This window comes from Henckelia pumila, chromosome 1, assembly GCF_033568475.1.
Source record: "Henckelia pumila isolate YLH828 chromosome 1, ASM3356847v2, whole genome shotgun sequence".
Classification (NCBI taxonomy): domain Eukaryota; kingdom Viridiplantae; phylum Streptophyta; class Magnoliopsida; order Lamiales; family Gesneriaceae; genus Henckelia; species Henckelia pumila.
In genome coordinates this window covers 91,595,119-91,609,792 of record NC_133120.1, presented here as the reverse complement: position 1 = coordinate 91,609,792, position 14,674 = coordinate 91,595,119, and the positions used below count along the sequence as shown (strand labels likewise).

Genomic DNA, 14,674 nt, shown 5'->3' with positions numbered 1-14,674 from the left:
TTCTAAAAATTGGATGGTGAATGAATGAGCAGTGTGTGGATTGAGTAGCGCCATACTATGTGCACTGGCTCGACTTCGGGCTCGGGCTCGGGCTCCGACGCGAATGGCTGGAACAAAACTCGCGGTGTGGTGCTCAAAGCTCTAGTATTGATCGGCGGCGCGTTATTGCTGAAGCGCGTTACCAAGTCTACCACGCGCTGGGACCATACTCGCATCGTCGCCGACTCTCTCGCCGGTGAGAAGGTCGGTTTCTTGATACTCTTTTCATGCGATTCAGTTATCTTTTTTTTGTTTTAAAATTTGTTTTTCAAATTCGTTAGTTTTCGAGGGAGCAAGCATCGAGGGACCCGGAAAATTACTTCAATATAAGGTACTGCTTGTTTTCAACCACGAAAGTTTACTCTAGCAGCGGTTTACAGCTTCATTGGTGAGATGGGGTTTGCTCAATTGATGTTGGCTTTTCATTTTTGTCTGTGTTGTTAAATGTGTGGAAGGAAATCAATGGATGGTGCTTGATTTTTATTTACCATTTTGTGAAATTGGTGAAAATATTGCTGTTGAAGCTTTGAAACTTCAAATATATTTGCTTATGTTTGACAGCCGGAGAATTTGGGGACCCGGAATTTGAATTTATGAAAAACCATTTGAAATTTGGATAAATGTTTTCTGGTTTTGAATGTTAGTTTGCCATTTAGTGCTTCCAAGCTCTGGTCAGTTTAAAAGTTTCTTATCCTCAAAATCTTTTTAAATGGGCATTTTTAAGTGTAAAATATGATTCGAAAGAATTTTTCTTTTTTTCTTCATCGAAAAATTTCTTTGACTTCAAATGTTATTTTGCAGATGGCTTTCATGTCCAGCTGCAGAAATGGTGGATGGTTCAAAGGTTTTATATTTTGAACAGGTGAGAATTTGTGAAGTATCTTGAAGAAGCTTTGGTTTTTGCTTGGATATGTTTTTCATTTGCATGATTGGCCTTTTAATTCATTTTTCTGTGGTTAGGCATTCTGGAGAACTCCTCACAAACCTTTTCGGCAGGTACTTCACATGGTTCCATTTTATTCACGATGTTCCTAATTCATTTCTATCTCCGGTTCTTCTTGGTTCTGAAACTATAGTAATTATTGCTAGGATGTTAGATTGCCTATATTTCAAAGTCTATTTCTTTCTTTCATTCATATACGTATTGTTTGGATGCAGAGGTTTTACATGGTTAAACCTTGTTCGAAGGAGATGAAATGCGACGTTGAGGTCAGCTTCAAGTCTGTATTTTACTTAATTTTGTAGCTGTTACCTTTCGAAATTGATATGCAACTTTACCAGTGTTCATTTACAGTAACTCTCGAATACTGCATTAAAGTGGTGCACCATATGAGTTCTTGAATAAAAATTAAGAATTTTCTATTATACATTCCATGGATTTTGGAGAACCCATTATTACTGAGAAGAATGATTCTCTCTAACAATTTATACATTCTTAGGTCAACATGCTTATGGTCATGAAACAATTGTTAATGGCCCAAAATGAAGTACGTGTCTTTGGTTTATCAAGCATTAAGAGTATGATAAAACTGTCCATGGAGTAATGTTTTGACCTGGTTACCTGTATTTTCACTCGACCTGTAGGCATACACTTTTGATTTCTCATCCATCAGTGATGATTATTTTCATAGTCTGTGGAATAGTATATCTAATGGGTTTGTGATCACAGACAACTTCTTGGGTTTTGTATGTCATGATTTGCACTTTTTATTTTTTTGTTTTGGTCATAATTTCAGAGTGGTTGAAGAATCTTAGGACCTTTCAAAAATCAATGTTGTGTTTCTTCTTTCTTCTATCCCTGAAGCCAAGTTGTAATATTTTGAGATTGACACCCCTCCCTGCTCAATGAACAGTTGAGTACATATGCAATCAGGGACGCAGAAGAATATAGGAACTTTTGTGATCGATCAAAGGAACAACGGCCTCAACCTGATGAAGTTATTGGAGTAAGCTTTCTTTTATATTTGAATGTGAAATTAAAAGAGTAGTTGTGATTGATGCTATTTATCTCTGCTGCCTCTTACTTTTGGCTCCAAGAACGTATCAATCATAACTTGTGCGCTATTATCGAGGCACCATTTGGTTTGTGGGATCGGTTGATAAAGGATCTATAGTATAATATGGGGATATGATTAATCAATATATATGGACAACACAATGATTTAGGATACAATTTGAGGCAAATGCTGGATGAAACAAAGATGTGAAATTCATTAATGTCACGTCTTTGTACCAAACGATGCCATGGAAAACCTCCTATCATCATGCTTGATAAAATGAATTATAAAAAGCTCGTCAGTTGATATATTCCTTTCTCCCTGCCTTTTCCTTTGGTGTCAAGGAAGGGGTATCCATTAACAATTGCTTTGAACTAAATCAGTAGTTGGCGACATTGACATTTAGCAGACAGAAAGAGCAAAACAACTGTCTCAAATTGTTGAAAGTAAGCCCAGAGATCACAATAGATTAGGCTATAAGATTATTTTAATTTAGGCAGTAGATTCTTGAAGAAAAATTCAGATGGGTAAATTTTCAGTTGTAAAGTTTGTTTGCACCAAGTCGCATTGGATCATAGGGGATGTGGTCGGTCAAACTCCCATATGCATGGGACAGTTGGATTGTTAGGTCTAACGCATGGGGGAGACCTGATTTTCAAAATAAAATACACAGTAGGTGTTTTATTTTAAAAAAGCCCAAACGGATCTCCTAAGGGTTAAGAGAACTATGGCTAGGATAGTAGGTAAGGATCATAGAGAAAAGGAGTGAGTCTTCTTCCAGTGCTTGGAAGCCGAGTTGCAGATGTCTAATTCGAGGCAATTGGATTTTGTAGCAGAACATTTGTCAGACAAGGACATTTTTGGACGATAACTTCAACTTTAACTGTAGGACATTGCTGAGCATTTGACTACCATATATCTGAAACGTTGTGAACGAGGGAAACGTTGCTTATATGAAGGTTCAACTCCAGGAGACGGGTTTCCCAATACATGGGTATGTCAACTGATCTTTCTTTTGAATTGATAAATCCGCGTCAGGTTTATAACGGGTTAGTCTATGCTACACCGGGAGTGTTTCTCTCCCTATTTCAACACCATTAGATAACGTGGGACCCATATATTTTTATGGAAATTGACATATGTCTTGATGATCCAATGGTTGATATTTGACCACATCATGAGGGGGGAGAAGTACTCCAGGTGTAGCATAGAATAATCCGATTTATAACCGTAGAGTTTGACACGCCAAGGAATTAATGATGTCCAACGCGTTGCAGAATGGTGCTACATACTGTACCTCAGAACTCGCTGTGTTGAAAAATAATGAAATACACAAATGGGACAAAGGATACGATGAAGATGGGAACCAAGTAGCTTTTGACTCTCTCAAACTTTATTTTCCAAGTCTTTTAATGTTGTAGTAATTTAGAATGATCTTTTCCCTTGTTTTCCAGGTTTGGGGTGTCAAGGGTGGCCCGTACGCGTTCAAACCTGCGCCGTCCTCGGGTTTTAGCGACCCTTTTGCCCCTTTAAGTTTTCCTAAATTCTTGGAGAAAAAGATAGAAGGGTCATTTGTTCTACAAGAGTGATGATGGTTTTTTTCTTCTATTAATTATTCAGTTTAATGAATCCTGTTATGTAAATAACACACTGTAATTTTCGAAAATGCCAGATTATTTCGAGTTTATACTTTCTCCTCTCGTAATTGTCCTGTGTGTTTGTCGAAATGAAACAAACCTCCAAACTTAAAGCATAGTATAAAAATCTCAAGTAGAAAACGGAAAAATTGAATACCATTTAAAATAAATTTTAAGCCCAAAATGCGATCCGACTCGAATAACTCGATAAATCTCAGGTTTAAAATCAAATGAAAAATACAAAAAAAAAAAGTTACTTGACTCTGTTATACTAAGATCTATATTAAAAACACGAGCATACTTACTTTTAACTCAAATATCATATCCTAATGCTAGATAAACCACCTTCTGGGGCAAACGACATCAAGATATGAAGCTAACACAAAGCCGTAAAGAATTATTTTACAAGAAAAAAAAATACAGTAATCAAATATATTTCAAGATACACAAAATCCTGCTGCAACAACAAAAAAGGCATTGTTCGAGTGTGAAATTCTGACCATTACCCGTCAGCATCTTACCAAGGTTTAAGATCAGTTACTGGACCTGCTGTCCAGTTCAATGTCTTTTCACCAGGTTTCAAGAAGACACCGTTACCATGTGGCAACTTACGAGCAAGCCCATTCAAGATTTGATGAAAAGCATCCCTAGCCTGAGCAGGTTGCGGGAAAAGCATCGCCTGTTTCATGGAAGGGTTGGCGAGCAATCTCTGCTTTCTTAGGATTTCGTCAATGGGAATCGAGGTAAGAATTGTATCCAGCTTAGGAACGTCATTTTCTGCTACAAATACCCCTATTTCTTCCCATGGAATAGCATCAGCGAATGGTAAGACAATGTCATCAGCTATAATGACAGGGATGCAACCGAAAATAACTGCTTCGACTAATCTGGGGCTCCATGGAGCCCATCCAAGTGGGCACAGACAAAAGATAGCCCTCTGCATATCCTCATAGTAGGTGGTTGGGTGCTCTGTCGAGATGTCAAACAAAGGATTGTCCTTAAAGTTTTCCCACACTGACGCTCGGGCTCCTCTGCGAAGTTAGCAGCATATGTTACCACAAAATCTAGATTCCATATGGGAATATCAAACTTCAAGCACAGTGGTGAAATTTTAGATGAATGTTCACAAACTAAATTTTATGAACTCTCTCCCGTGGTTAAATTACTATCCCCACCTCTGTTCAATGACGTGAGGAGGTTTTTGTGTTTACAAAAAGAACAGCGCATGTCTCTCGATACTCAAAGAAATCATCAAATAATTATCGTAATTTTCATAAACCCAGAAACATGGAGTAAACAGTGATTTCAGATGACTCTCATAATGAATGACTCTGTTTGAATGTGACAGCAGCTATTTTCAAACGATAGACAATGTTGTTGGCTTATTTAGTTCTTTTTTTTAAAAATGCTTAATAATGGATTCACCCATTTAGGTTTATTTTTACAAATACACATTCTTACCGAGTAAAGATTGAGAGAATACCTTGCATAGTAACCACCTTCAGGATCATTACCAACGTCATAGAACAAACCTCTGAAGTAAACAAAGATCGACCGAGGAGTACTAGGAGGGATTAAGTGGGCTTGCATTTTCTGTGGAGGAGCATATGGAGGAATTGTGATAGAGCCATCCTTCAAGCAAACATGGTTTCGTTGTCCAAAAGTTTGAACCAAGGTAGCCCGTTGGAGTAGTGAAAGAATCCCCCTTTCAATAGCTTTCTCTTCCTGCAACAAGAATGGTACATACATTTAACAAAAGAATATTCCATGATGTAACAAAATTACTTCCAATATTGAATAGTAAGTTCAAGAAATTTAAATTAAAACTGAGATAAACACTACTTAACTCGTTATTTCAAAATAAAACTTGACATAATTTATTAAATATATGATGTAATTTGTTTGAGTGATGTTTATTGGTATTTTGACATACAAATGCATTGGATGACACTTTGTCAGGGATAGAAAGATTTTGTTAACTTTTATTCGGTTTCTTTAATAATACCAGATTCTCATATTTATATAGCTTAGCAAATGATACCCAAATCTTTCCTTCAAAAAAATAAATAAAATAAAACGATACCCAAATCCTGAATTTGTAAGTATAGAACATAGAGATGCATTAATCGAATTTCTTACTTGATAGTGAAAGCATGGACCAAAATCATGAGGCACAATGAAAAAGTGATCAGCACCTTCAGTCCGGTTCCAATAAGGCCAATTTGAAGCAATAAGCTGTATTGCACTCCTCATCATACGAGGCGATTTGAAAGGTAAAGGGAGACCGTTTGGTGTGAGGTCACAAGTAGTATAGACAGGCGTGTAAAACCAATCAGCCTCTTCAGGATTAAGAGTTCGAACAGGGCTTGATAAAAGAAAACGGTGCATGTAAATCTCTGCAGCAAACATATGATTGAGACATCTTGGATCCTTCTGTAGAATCTTTTTGTTGTATTTGCTGGGGAGCTCATAAATGAAAACTTTTAACCTTCCAACCGGGTCATCTTCCAAGACATCACCAGCACTCCCTGAAATCCGATTGATAGATTTGTTAAGCAGGTGTTTTTTGCTCCTAACAGTCGATGTCATGTCAAATCAAACAGTACCAGTTGTTCTTTCTACTGGGCATACCTTAAGAATTTGAACAAATTGGAGAGCTAGCAACAAAGTATAAACATGAACAACGGGGCATGCACTCCTTTTGTTTGACCGTTTTTGACAGTAGCAAATACTTGAAACCCACTAAACAAATCAATTTGCTTAAAACACATCTCAAAACAATCGTATACATGTGCACTTTTAATTAACACCAAAAGTAGTCCCAAAAAGACTGACACAAATACCCAAAAGACATGCTTCGTAGGCTTTAACAACAGCTTGCACAATAAACCCACATGGCTAAGCATGCCATCAGATCCCACCAAAAATAGTTTAAAAGACTGGATTAATTTGATCTACAAACAACTGAAAGCAGGTCCAAAACTGAAAAATTTGACACATCAGAAAATCATGGATCACACGAGCTATACCTTAGAAAATGAGTTCACCTGATAGTAGAGTGTGGTATGTTCAGTGAATGCTAGTATGGTGATTTCCGGAAAGTGCTCTGTGTGAATTTGTGTGTCTGTTGAACATACCGGACACACTAAGTTCAATAAGTTGTTTTGCCAATATTATGATTCAGGAAAGTACTCTGTGCGAAGTTGTGACTGTCAGAGCATACTCGAAACACGTATTTCAAGAAGTTTATTTTATGGTTTTGGTCCATGAACAAGATGTTTTGAAGGAGCTAAAAACAAACTCGTGAATGATTTGATATTTCAACAAGCATTTACAGTTTGGACCAAGTTTTCAAGTCTGGCCAACAAAAAACAACACATCTCCTTAAAGTTAATTTTACAGGAAAATTGTGAAAAATGACCTTGGTCAAACTAAGTTTTTTGAAAAATAATCCTCCGAAGCAAAAACACTCTCGTTTATTACCCATAGAAGATAAATGGGAAGTGGGAACAAACACATCCAAATTGAATAAAAGTCCAGCAAAACCCTATTGGAGCAAGTCATTATGATGGTATATACTTTCATTTCTTTCGCCTATACAACGTATTGTAATATGAAACCAAACTTCAATTCATCAAGACTTCTCAGGTATGTTCAAAGAGCAAAAGCCAAAAATCACAATGAAAAGTTGAAAACAACCCCCAATTTTGTTTCCGCATCAGCACAAAGTCACAAAATTTTTGAAACTTGCATTTCCAACAAAAAAAGAAAAGAAAAGAAAAGAAAATTGAATTGCGAACAAACAAATCCTCGCTTTCCCAAATCAAAAACAGTTCAACAAAATTGAACCCATACAAACCACAAGATGTTAATCCAACTTAACTGATAATGGTAAAGTACTGAAGTTAAATGGACAAACTAATGGAAAAGGGCCACCAGGAACACAGAAAAACAAGATTCCTACCGGAAATTCTCTCCGTTTGTTGAGTCCTTTGAAACTTGAAAGCTCCGATCCTCCAACAGAAACACAAAAACAAAATCACAGCAAAAACCCGTCTTCCATTCTTCATTTTTCACACTTCTCCACCACTCTCCCTCAAGAGTCAACCAAATTAGACAATAATTCAAGGAAATCCCAATGCTTTATCACATTAAAATCAGCCCCAAAGAACAATTATGGAAAACAAAAACAAAACATTAACTTGGTATTAAAGCTAAAGGTTGGAGCGAGAGAACTTGGATAGTTGGAATGTCATCACAAAGGGTAGTTGCGGGTTAGCCCTTTCTTGCAAGCTGCGATTTTTGGCAATGCATCACCATAAAAGGGGGGAAAAAAAGATATTAAAGAAATTGCAGGTATGTGATTTGCTTGTAGAAACAGGTAAGCTCGATATTTTTTTATATTTTGGCGGAGGAAGAAGGGATGTTTGGTCCGGACGGGTAAGTGGTTGTCAAGTTGCTTTTGCGTACCGAAAATCTTGATATATATGCATCAGTTTTAGATAGTGTTTGCAAACTCTAAAAATAAGTGATTATGGAGATTTTTTTAACAAACATTGCTTAATAGTTTATCCTTCAATTTTAATTTTTTTAGTTGGATCCGAGATTGTTAGAGATAAGTTTTTAAATCGAAACGTCTTTTAACTTAAATCGCGATGTCACATGATTTACATGTGATCAAACAATTTATATTATATTTTTTCAAAAAAACTATTGAGACAGTTTAATATATGAGATAAATGTTTTATTTGGATCACTTATAAAAAAATATTATTTATTAGTGAATATGAACAAAATTGATTCGTCTCAGGATTATTTTAACAAATAGTACTCCCCAACCAATTATTTTATTGTGATAAATTTGCAAAATCATGGTTAATCATTTATTTATTGAATAATAATTGAATTGCATTGACTTAAAAGTTTCATAATATATACTAGTCGGAGGACAAATATGATGCATGAATGTAGAAAATTGTATTTTTTTCCGCTTAATTGTAAATCAAAAATATTTTCTAATCTATTCTTGCATGTGGATTTCTGATTATGTATAGTATAACTATTTTCCAAGCTAATTACTTCCGAAGTTTCTAAATTAATATACTTTACATTCATTAGTGTCAACTTTTGTTTCCCCTTTGGAAAAAACAAAGGAACATACGTGAATCTCTTGTAAGAGAAACATGAGATGTTTTAAATTAATGAAATACACAATTAGTGTCTCTATATAGAGAAACCTCGTGGTGGTGGTGAAATACTCATGGAACATTAGTCATATTCTTATTTTTCTATATCTATATCTATACATATAAAAAATGTGATTGATATTTAATCCGTGGGGAAATACCTTTCCTTTTACAAGATTTGATGGTGCGTCGAAATTGAGAAGGTCAGGCCTCACTTTCAAGATTGCATTGCTTCCTTTTTTCTTTCTTTTTTTCTCTTTGTTGGTGTCGCTTAGATATTAAAATATTTTATATGATTACATATATAATGCACTAGTAGAAATGTTTTTCAACTAATTAAGAAGCAACCATAGCTTCAAGAATCAACATATTGAAAGCAACACTAAAAGTCACTGCAATGGATTAAGAAGCAACCAAGCTCAACAAGTAAAACTTGAAAATTTATGTGCACAGAACTTGAATTTTTTCTGACAAAAATTACAAACTTCTAGTTGAGGTTTCCGGGAATAGACTGAAGTGCTCGGCCTGGGTCGAGTGTCTCATTGCCACGGGAAGAAACAAAGCCCTCATGAGCTCATCCCATGCAGGCTGCAGCCCTGCCTCTGTTCAGTGTTCACCATCAGATTTGCTACCCGGTTGGAGAGGCATCTTTATTGCAAGTTGCAAAGTCGATGCAGGACCAATAAACTCGAGTTCAGCTACCAATAATCTCCACAGGTACAAGAGCCCTTTTCAAAACTATGAAACCGCATCCTATCCCTTACTGTTATAGTCCTGTTCAACAACTTCGACACGATTTTCATCCAAGAATGGCAGTCAGAGCAAGTGCGCAAGTTTTTAGAAATCAAAATTTCAGTTCCTGGGCTCGATTTCAGGATCCCATACGCCAAGGCCAGCTTCTCACTGTGATAATTCAAGTTTTCCTCCTTTTCCTCCTCAGATATATCCATGAAAACTGAGTCTCGTGCACATACATAACCTTCCATTCTTGAACGATGGATCAACACTTCCAATACTCTGTAGATAGCGTCAGTTTCAGGGTGTGACCTATCACCAGACTTAAAGTAGTGAATTGAACCGTGCAATTCGACCCAACTTCTTCCTCTACACTTGCGGACTCCCTTCTTATTCATGACATACCTCACAGTTTCTGCATTGTCCCATTTATTTAAAGAGCAGTACATATTTGACAGCAATACATAATCTCCACTTCCAAGATTCTTTATCTTTCCAACCGCAATTTCACCCAACTCGTGATTTTTGTATGTTTTACAAGCACTAAGCAGTGCCCTCCATGCAACAACATCAGGTTCCATCGGCATTTCCTGAATTAACGCATAAGCTTCTTCTAGCAGTCCTGCTCTCCCAAACAGATCAACCATTGCTCCATGATGCTCAAGTTGTGGCTGAATCGAGAAATTCTTTTGCATTATGTTAAAATAATAGCGACCGTGGTCTACAAATCCGCAGTGACTACATGCTGTCAGAATACCGATAAAGGTTAAAGGATCAGGTGAAATTTTTTCTATTTGCATGTTTGAGAACACTGATATTGCATCTGAAGCAAGGCCATGTATCGCTAAACTGTTAATCATAGCATTCCATATGGAAACATCATTTCTTACAGCAGTCCCAAATATAGATTTAGCTATCTCAATTCTTCCACATCTTGAGTACATATCTATGAGTGCAGAACACAAAATATAATTTAGTTGAATTTTTTTCTGGATCATCATCTCATGCACCCACTGTCCGTGATTCAGAGCTCCAAGCCTGGAGCAAGCGGTAATGGCAGACGCAAAAGTAAATCCGTCCGGTTCAATACTAGCATTTAACATCTCTTTGAATAGGCCAATTGCCTCAAGAAAGTATCCGTTTTTTACACAACCTCCAATCGTTGAGTTCCATGTGACTACATCTCGGGCAGATGATGTCAAAAATATTTTTTTGGCAACACCAAATTCCCCAACCTTCATGAAACTATCGATGACCAAATTGCAAGAAACCACATCAAAATTAAGGCAGAAAAATTCATTTAGTAGTTTTCTACCAAGGTTGAGTTGTTCACACGATGTATACACCGTAATCAACAGAGATAAAAGGGGCGCGTGCATTCCATACCCATGTTTAATGATTTTTCCGTGTACGGAATTTGCTGTTCTGAAATTTGGGGGTAGCTTGCACCCTTCAAGAATATGGAGAAGTGTTCGATCATCTAAAGAAATCAGCACATATAGGAGAATAAATTATAGAGCTGAGAAAAGGAACGTAAGCATTTTACATCTGAATATGAGAATTCACGCTGGAATTTAAAGTTCATTGATTTGGCAATTTTATATTGCAATCCTCAAACCATCTTCAGCCACATATCCACGAGAAAATGCCCATTAATCAAACAACAAAATACCATCTAAAAGCATGTAAAATTTAAATATAAAAAGAAAAAACATTTACCAAAAGAACTACACTCATCAAAACCAGCACACCAATCCCCAGTCGGAGAATGAATCAAACTCCCAAACAAAGTTGAACTTAAATGATCCGTCCACTTTTCATTTTCTTCAAACGCAAAATTCTATGGTCTTTTAAAATACAAGATTACACTTTAAAACACTGAAATGCCACAAACGAATATACAAGCAGAAAACAAAAACGAAACGAAACAAGCAGAATCAGATCAAATGAAAAGCAAAGTACCTGTCTCTGAATAAAGGGTTCGAGCTGGGCGAATGATTGGAGAAGATTGTGGGATGAAAGTGGCTTTGTTCAATGATCCAAGAAACGGTGTTTTTGAAGAAAATAGGTTCCTTTGCTGCGGAACCTTCATTCCATTTCTTTCTCAAATCATAATAACATTTTCTAAAAATATCATTTAAAAATAAAATTCCTCAAGAGACGGGGTTATTAATAAGCCCGGCTTTTTGCTAAACCCGGTTCCGCCCGGTTATATTTCTAATTATTTATTTATTTTTTTTAAAAAAAGGTTGAAATGTAAAGCCAATAAATAAAATCAAGAAAAAGTCCATTATGTCCCCACATACATTCCATCACCATCCGCCCTGATCGACGCCGCCGCCTTCATCAACCCCCGACGACGCTACCTCCGCCGCCCTGCCATGGTTCACCCCTCTGTCTTTCCCTTCTTTTCTTTTGTGCATTTCAATACTGATACGTTTCTCCAGTTTTCAATACTTGGTAAACCTATTTTCACGCACATATGTTATGAAATGCGGACATGGTTGAAACGCGGAAAAAGAGATGAAAAAGGAGCTACCTTTTTTTTCGTTCAGCTTGCTCTAGCCATTTTATGTGGTTTACTATGTATTTTTGTTATCCAAATGGCCTTTTTAGGCTCAGAATTAAACATATTCTTTCATTTTTATATCATGGATTCTGTATTCATCTGTTGAATTACATTCATAAATATGGTGGATTGCAGATGCTGAAAAACCCATGAATTTCGATTGTAATAATTTGGTGAATATTGGAGGAAAACTTACGAAAATCGAAGTGCTTTTCAAGAGATTTAATTGGTAGAAACCAAAAGTTAAGATATGTATTTTATCTGATCAGATGGATAGTTCTATAGCTCTTCATGGAATTTGAGGATGTCAATTTTTGAAGGATCTGGAGAGTGTTATGCAATCTGCCGACTTTTGATTTCTATCTTTGATACACTTTCTTTACATTTTAATCTTCTATCACAAACTGTTATCTATTTCCCATAGAAGGTACTTTGAGAGTCTGGTAGTACATTAATACTCCAGGAAAGTAAACTGTGGATGTCATTTGTTTCATTTTTTGCGTGCCAAGATTGTTTTATCTTCGATTGCTCATATTCAAGGATGATATTGTGCGAGTGATCCCTTCCTGGCATGCAACTTTAGGGATATAAGATTCTTATCCAGAACAATCGAAAGGCTATTTTATGTATGTTCCTCTGTGTCTGTTGTATCGATGCGACATTTTTTGTGTTGCAAGTATTATTTCTTGCCCAGGTAACATGGTAATGATACGACTTGGAAAATGCGCTATTCGATTAGCTCTGACCAAATGCTACATTTTCTCATGCAAATTTGATCTATCTTGATAGTATTCAGGTCTCCTGCAAATTTTGAATTGAGCTTCATGGATAACTCATCTACTTTTATGTGTTGTATATAACTACATTTATCTTAACGCAATTGCATGCTTGTTTTTATGCCTGGATCTTGTTTTTATACTGGGCATTCCTGAAATAGCGTAAGCGTCCAGTATTTAAACAAAAGATAATCATCGTTGGACTCCCGTGTTTATATTGAACTTAACTAACTCCACCAATGAAAATCAAGAGTAATTATTTGGGAGGCTGTGTTCAATTGCTAATTTATTATTATTGTCACTCAATCTTGTAGGCTGCGAGGATTCTCGCAAACTTGATTGTAATGGGTTCTGGAATAATGGCCCGAGCGTTGGTGCAAGCATATCGTCAGGCACTTGCAAGTAAGTCCTCTTTTGGGATTCTGACTTAAGTTCTTGTGTAAGATTATTGTGAACAGCTTAGAAGCTTCTACAGATCATAGGATGTTCCCAATGACAACCTTTTTATTATATGGTGAAATAGCAAGGAAGTTGGTTTATGGTAAGAAAATAGTTGGAGGTCTCTTTGTTTTCGATTGAGTAGCTTTGAATCTGATAACGGATCACTACTGGTTCATATAAACCCTCATCATATTCAATTCAAATCGATCGTATGTATAGTTTGCTTTCATTGAAATTAGTTTGGGACTATCTCTTGGATTATGATCATGCTATGTGGTCAGTTTCTTTTTCAGGATTGGCTCTTTTCAATATTTCTTACACTTTTACCATTTAATTCAGATGCCTCAAAGAATGGAGTAGCTCAAGAAGCTGTGGAGAACATCAAAAGGGCAGGTAAGACAATGACCGAAGCAGAGGCAAGGCAAATTTTAGGTGTCACCGAACAGACAACATGGGAAGAGATTTTGAAGGTTTCACCTCCCTAACAATCACTAAAAGAAGAAGTCTCATGTCTCTATTCTTTTCTATATTCTTCAAATAATGGCATTGACTTGGAATATCACCTCTTGTTTTCAGAGGTATGATAACCTGTTCGAACGGAACGCCAAGAATGGGAGTTTTTATCTTCAATCAAAGGTCCACAGAGCCAAAGAATGTCTGGAAACAGCATTTCACGAAACCAAACCACCAGAAACGAATTGAATGGATCTCGCAATCTCCCACCAGTCTTCTGCGTATTTAGGGGAGCTGCCCAAGAATTCTTGGCAGGTTTTCTTCTCACGCGTCTTCGAAATGTGGATTTCCTACAATTTTGATACAAAATGTTACTCTACCACCCCTATGTATTGATATTTGGCTGATGGTTCTGACTTGTGTACAATTTGAAGACCAGAATGTTTTAATCTCCAAAATTAGCATCTGAAACTTTTAGTCCTGTTCGTAGCCTTATCAAAATCTAAGTTTAGGAATGTCTTACAGTTTATGGCAACTCCTTGTTTCAAAGTATTGTACTGTTTGAGCAAAAGAAACGATACTTGTGTTGGTTAAAAATTTAAATCTATATTTCCACCCAATCTCCCGCCTTGTTACAGAAGTAAGAATGTAACCAATTTTTGTGAAAGAATCTCGGGGTGGGTTTTTTTTCCCTCGTTAATTTTTTTCAACTGAAGATTTAATTTGCTTGGTCCAAGTGAGTGATTGGGTTTGTCATCAGATTCATGTTGGATTGGTATGGTCGACACAAGAATAGAATAGCATTCACATCTTTATGTTTGAGCTCAAGTTAAATTTTTTG

The 14,674-nt window shown here is 36.5% G+C and overlaps 4 protein-coding genes across 5 annotated transcripts; 2 read left to right on the top strand and 2 right to left on the bottom strand.

Annotated features, from left to right (window-relative positions):
• On the top strand, window positions 1-3,730 carry LOC140893591 (chromophore lyase CRL, chloroplastic). The gene is made up of 9 exons (XM_073302679.1): window positions 1-243; window positions 321-370; window positions 841-901; window positions 1,000-1,035; window positions 1,198-1,248; window positions 1,893-1,985; window positions 2,926-3,030; window positions 3,314-3,406; window positions 3,491-3,730. The coding sequence occupies exons 1-9, from the start codon at window positions 58-60 to the stop codon at window positions 3,623-3,625; spliced, it is 810 nt and encodes a 269-aa protein (XP_073158780.1). The 5' UTR covers window positions 1-57; the 3' UTR covers window positions 3,626-3,730.
• Window positions 3,731-3,924: 194 nt separating this feature from the next.
• LOC140866421 (probable beta-1,4-xylosyltransferase IRX10L) lies at window positions 3,925-8,114 on the bottom strand. Its single transcript, XM_073271439.1, has 4 exons — window positions 7,638-8,114; window positions 5,813-6,201; window positions 5,157-5,398; window positions 3,925-4,704 (listed from the first exon to the last, which is right to left on the bottom strand). Exons 1-4 carry the CDS (start codon window positions 7,741-7,743, stop codon window positions 4,191-4,193), a joined length of 1,251 nt encoding a protein of 416 aa, XP_073127540.1. The 5' UTR covers window positions 7,744-8,114; the 3' UTR covers window positions 3,925-4,190.
• Window positions 8,115-9,220: 1,106 nt separating this feature from the next.
• Window positions 9,221-11,702, bottom strand: LOC140874607 (pentatricopeptide repeat-containing protein At5g50990). 2 transcript variants are annotated; one of them, XM_073277925.1, is made up of 3 exons: window positions 11,557-11,702; window positions 10,981-11,074; window positions 9,221-10,839 (listed from the first exon to the last, which is right to left on the bottom strand). In XM_073277925.1, exons 1-3 carry the CDS (start codon window positions 11,684-11,686, stop codon window positions 9,558-9,560), a joined length of 1,506 nt encoding a protein of 501 aa, XP_073134026.1. In that variant the 5' UTR covers window positions 11,687-11,702; the 3' UTR covers window positions 9,221-9,557. The 2 variants fall into 2 exon arrangements, with proteins under 2 accessions (XP_073134026.1, XP_073134025.1); XM_073277924.1 differs by having other exon boundaries at window positions 9,223-11,074.
• A 143-nt stretch (window positions 11,703-11,845) lies between these two features.
• LOC140866506 (mitochondrial import inner membrane translocase subunit PAM16 like 1-like) lies at window positions 11,846-14,442 on the top strand. The gene is made up of 4 exons (XM_073271544.1): window positions 11,846-11,978; window positions 13,254-13,341; window positions 13,720-13,850; window positions 13,957-14,442. The coding sequence occupies exons 1-4, from the start codon at window positions 11,976-11,978 to the stop codon at window positions 14,080-14,082; spliced, it is 348 nt and encodes a 115-aa protein (XP_073127645.1). The 5' UTR covers window positions 11,846-11,975; the 3' UTR covers window positions 14,083-14,442.
• The last annotated feature ends 232 nt before the right edge of the window (window positions 14,443-14,674 follow it).

Bases quoted from the DNA above. Each gene is read 5' to 3' on its own strand.
- LOC140893591 (XM_073302679.1), top strand. From the start codon at position 58: ATGTGCACTGGCTCGACTTCGGGCTCGGGCTCGGGCTCCGACGCGAAT. The intron at 371-840 runs GTACTGCTTGTT...GTTATTTTGCAG, and splicing joins GAAAATTACTTCAATATAAG to ATGGCTTTCATGTCCAGCTG. The intron at 3,407-3,490 runs GTAGCTTTTGAC...CTTGTTTTCCAG, and splicing joins ACGATGAAGATGGGAACCAA to GTTTGGGGTGTCAAGGGTGG.
- LOC140866421 (XM_073271439.1), bottom strand. From the start codon at position 7,743: ATGAAGAATGGAAGACGGGTTTTTGCTGTGATTTTGTTTTTGTGTTTC. The intron at 6,202-7,637 runs GTAGGAATCTTG...ATCGGATTTCAG, and splicing joins ACAAACGGAGAGAATTTCCG to GGAGTGCTGGTGATGTCTTG. The intron at 4,705-5,156 runs GTATTCTCTCAA...CTAACTTCGCAG, and splicing joins GAAGGTGGTTACTATGCAAG to AGGAGCCCGAGCGTCAGTGT.
- LOC140874607 (XM_073277924.1), bottom strand. From the start codon at position 11,686: ATGAAGGTTCCGCAGCAAAGGAACCTATTTTCTTCAAAAACACCGTTT. The intron at 11,075-11,556 runs GTACTTTGCTTT...TGATTTCTTTAG, and splicing joins AACCCTTTATTCAGAGACAG to ATGATCGAACACTTCTCCAT.
- LOC140866506 (XM_073271544.1), top strand. The intron at 13,342-13,719 runs GTAAGTCCTCTT...CATTTAATTCAG, and splicing joins ATATCGTCAGGCACTTGCAA to ATGCCTCAAAGAATGGAGTA. The intron at 13,851-13,956 runs GTTTCACCTCCC...TCTTGTTTTCAG, and splicing joins CATGGGAAGAGATTTTGAAG to AGGTATGATAACCTGTTCGA.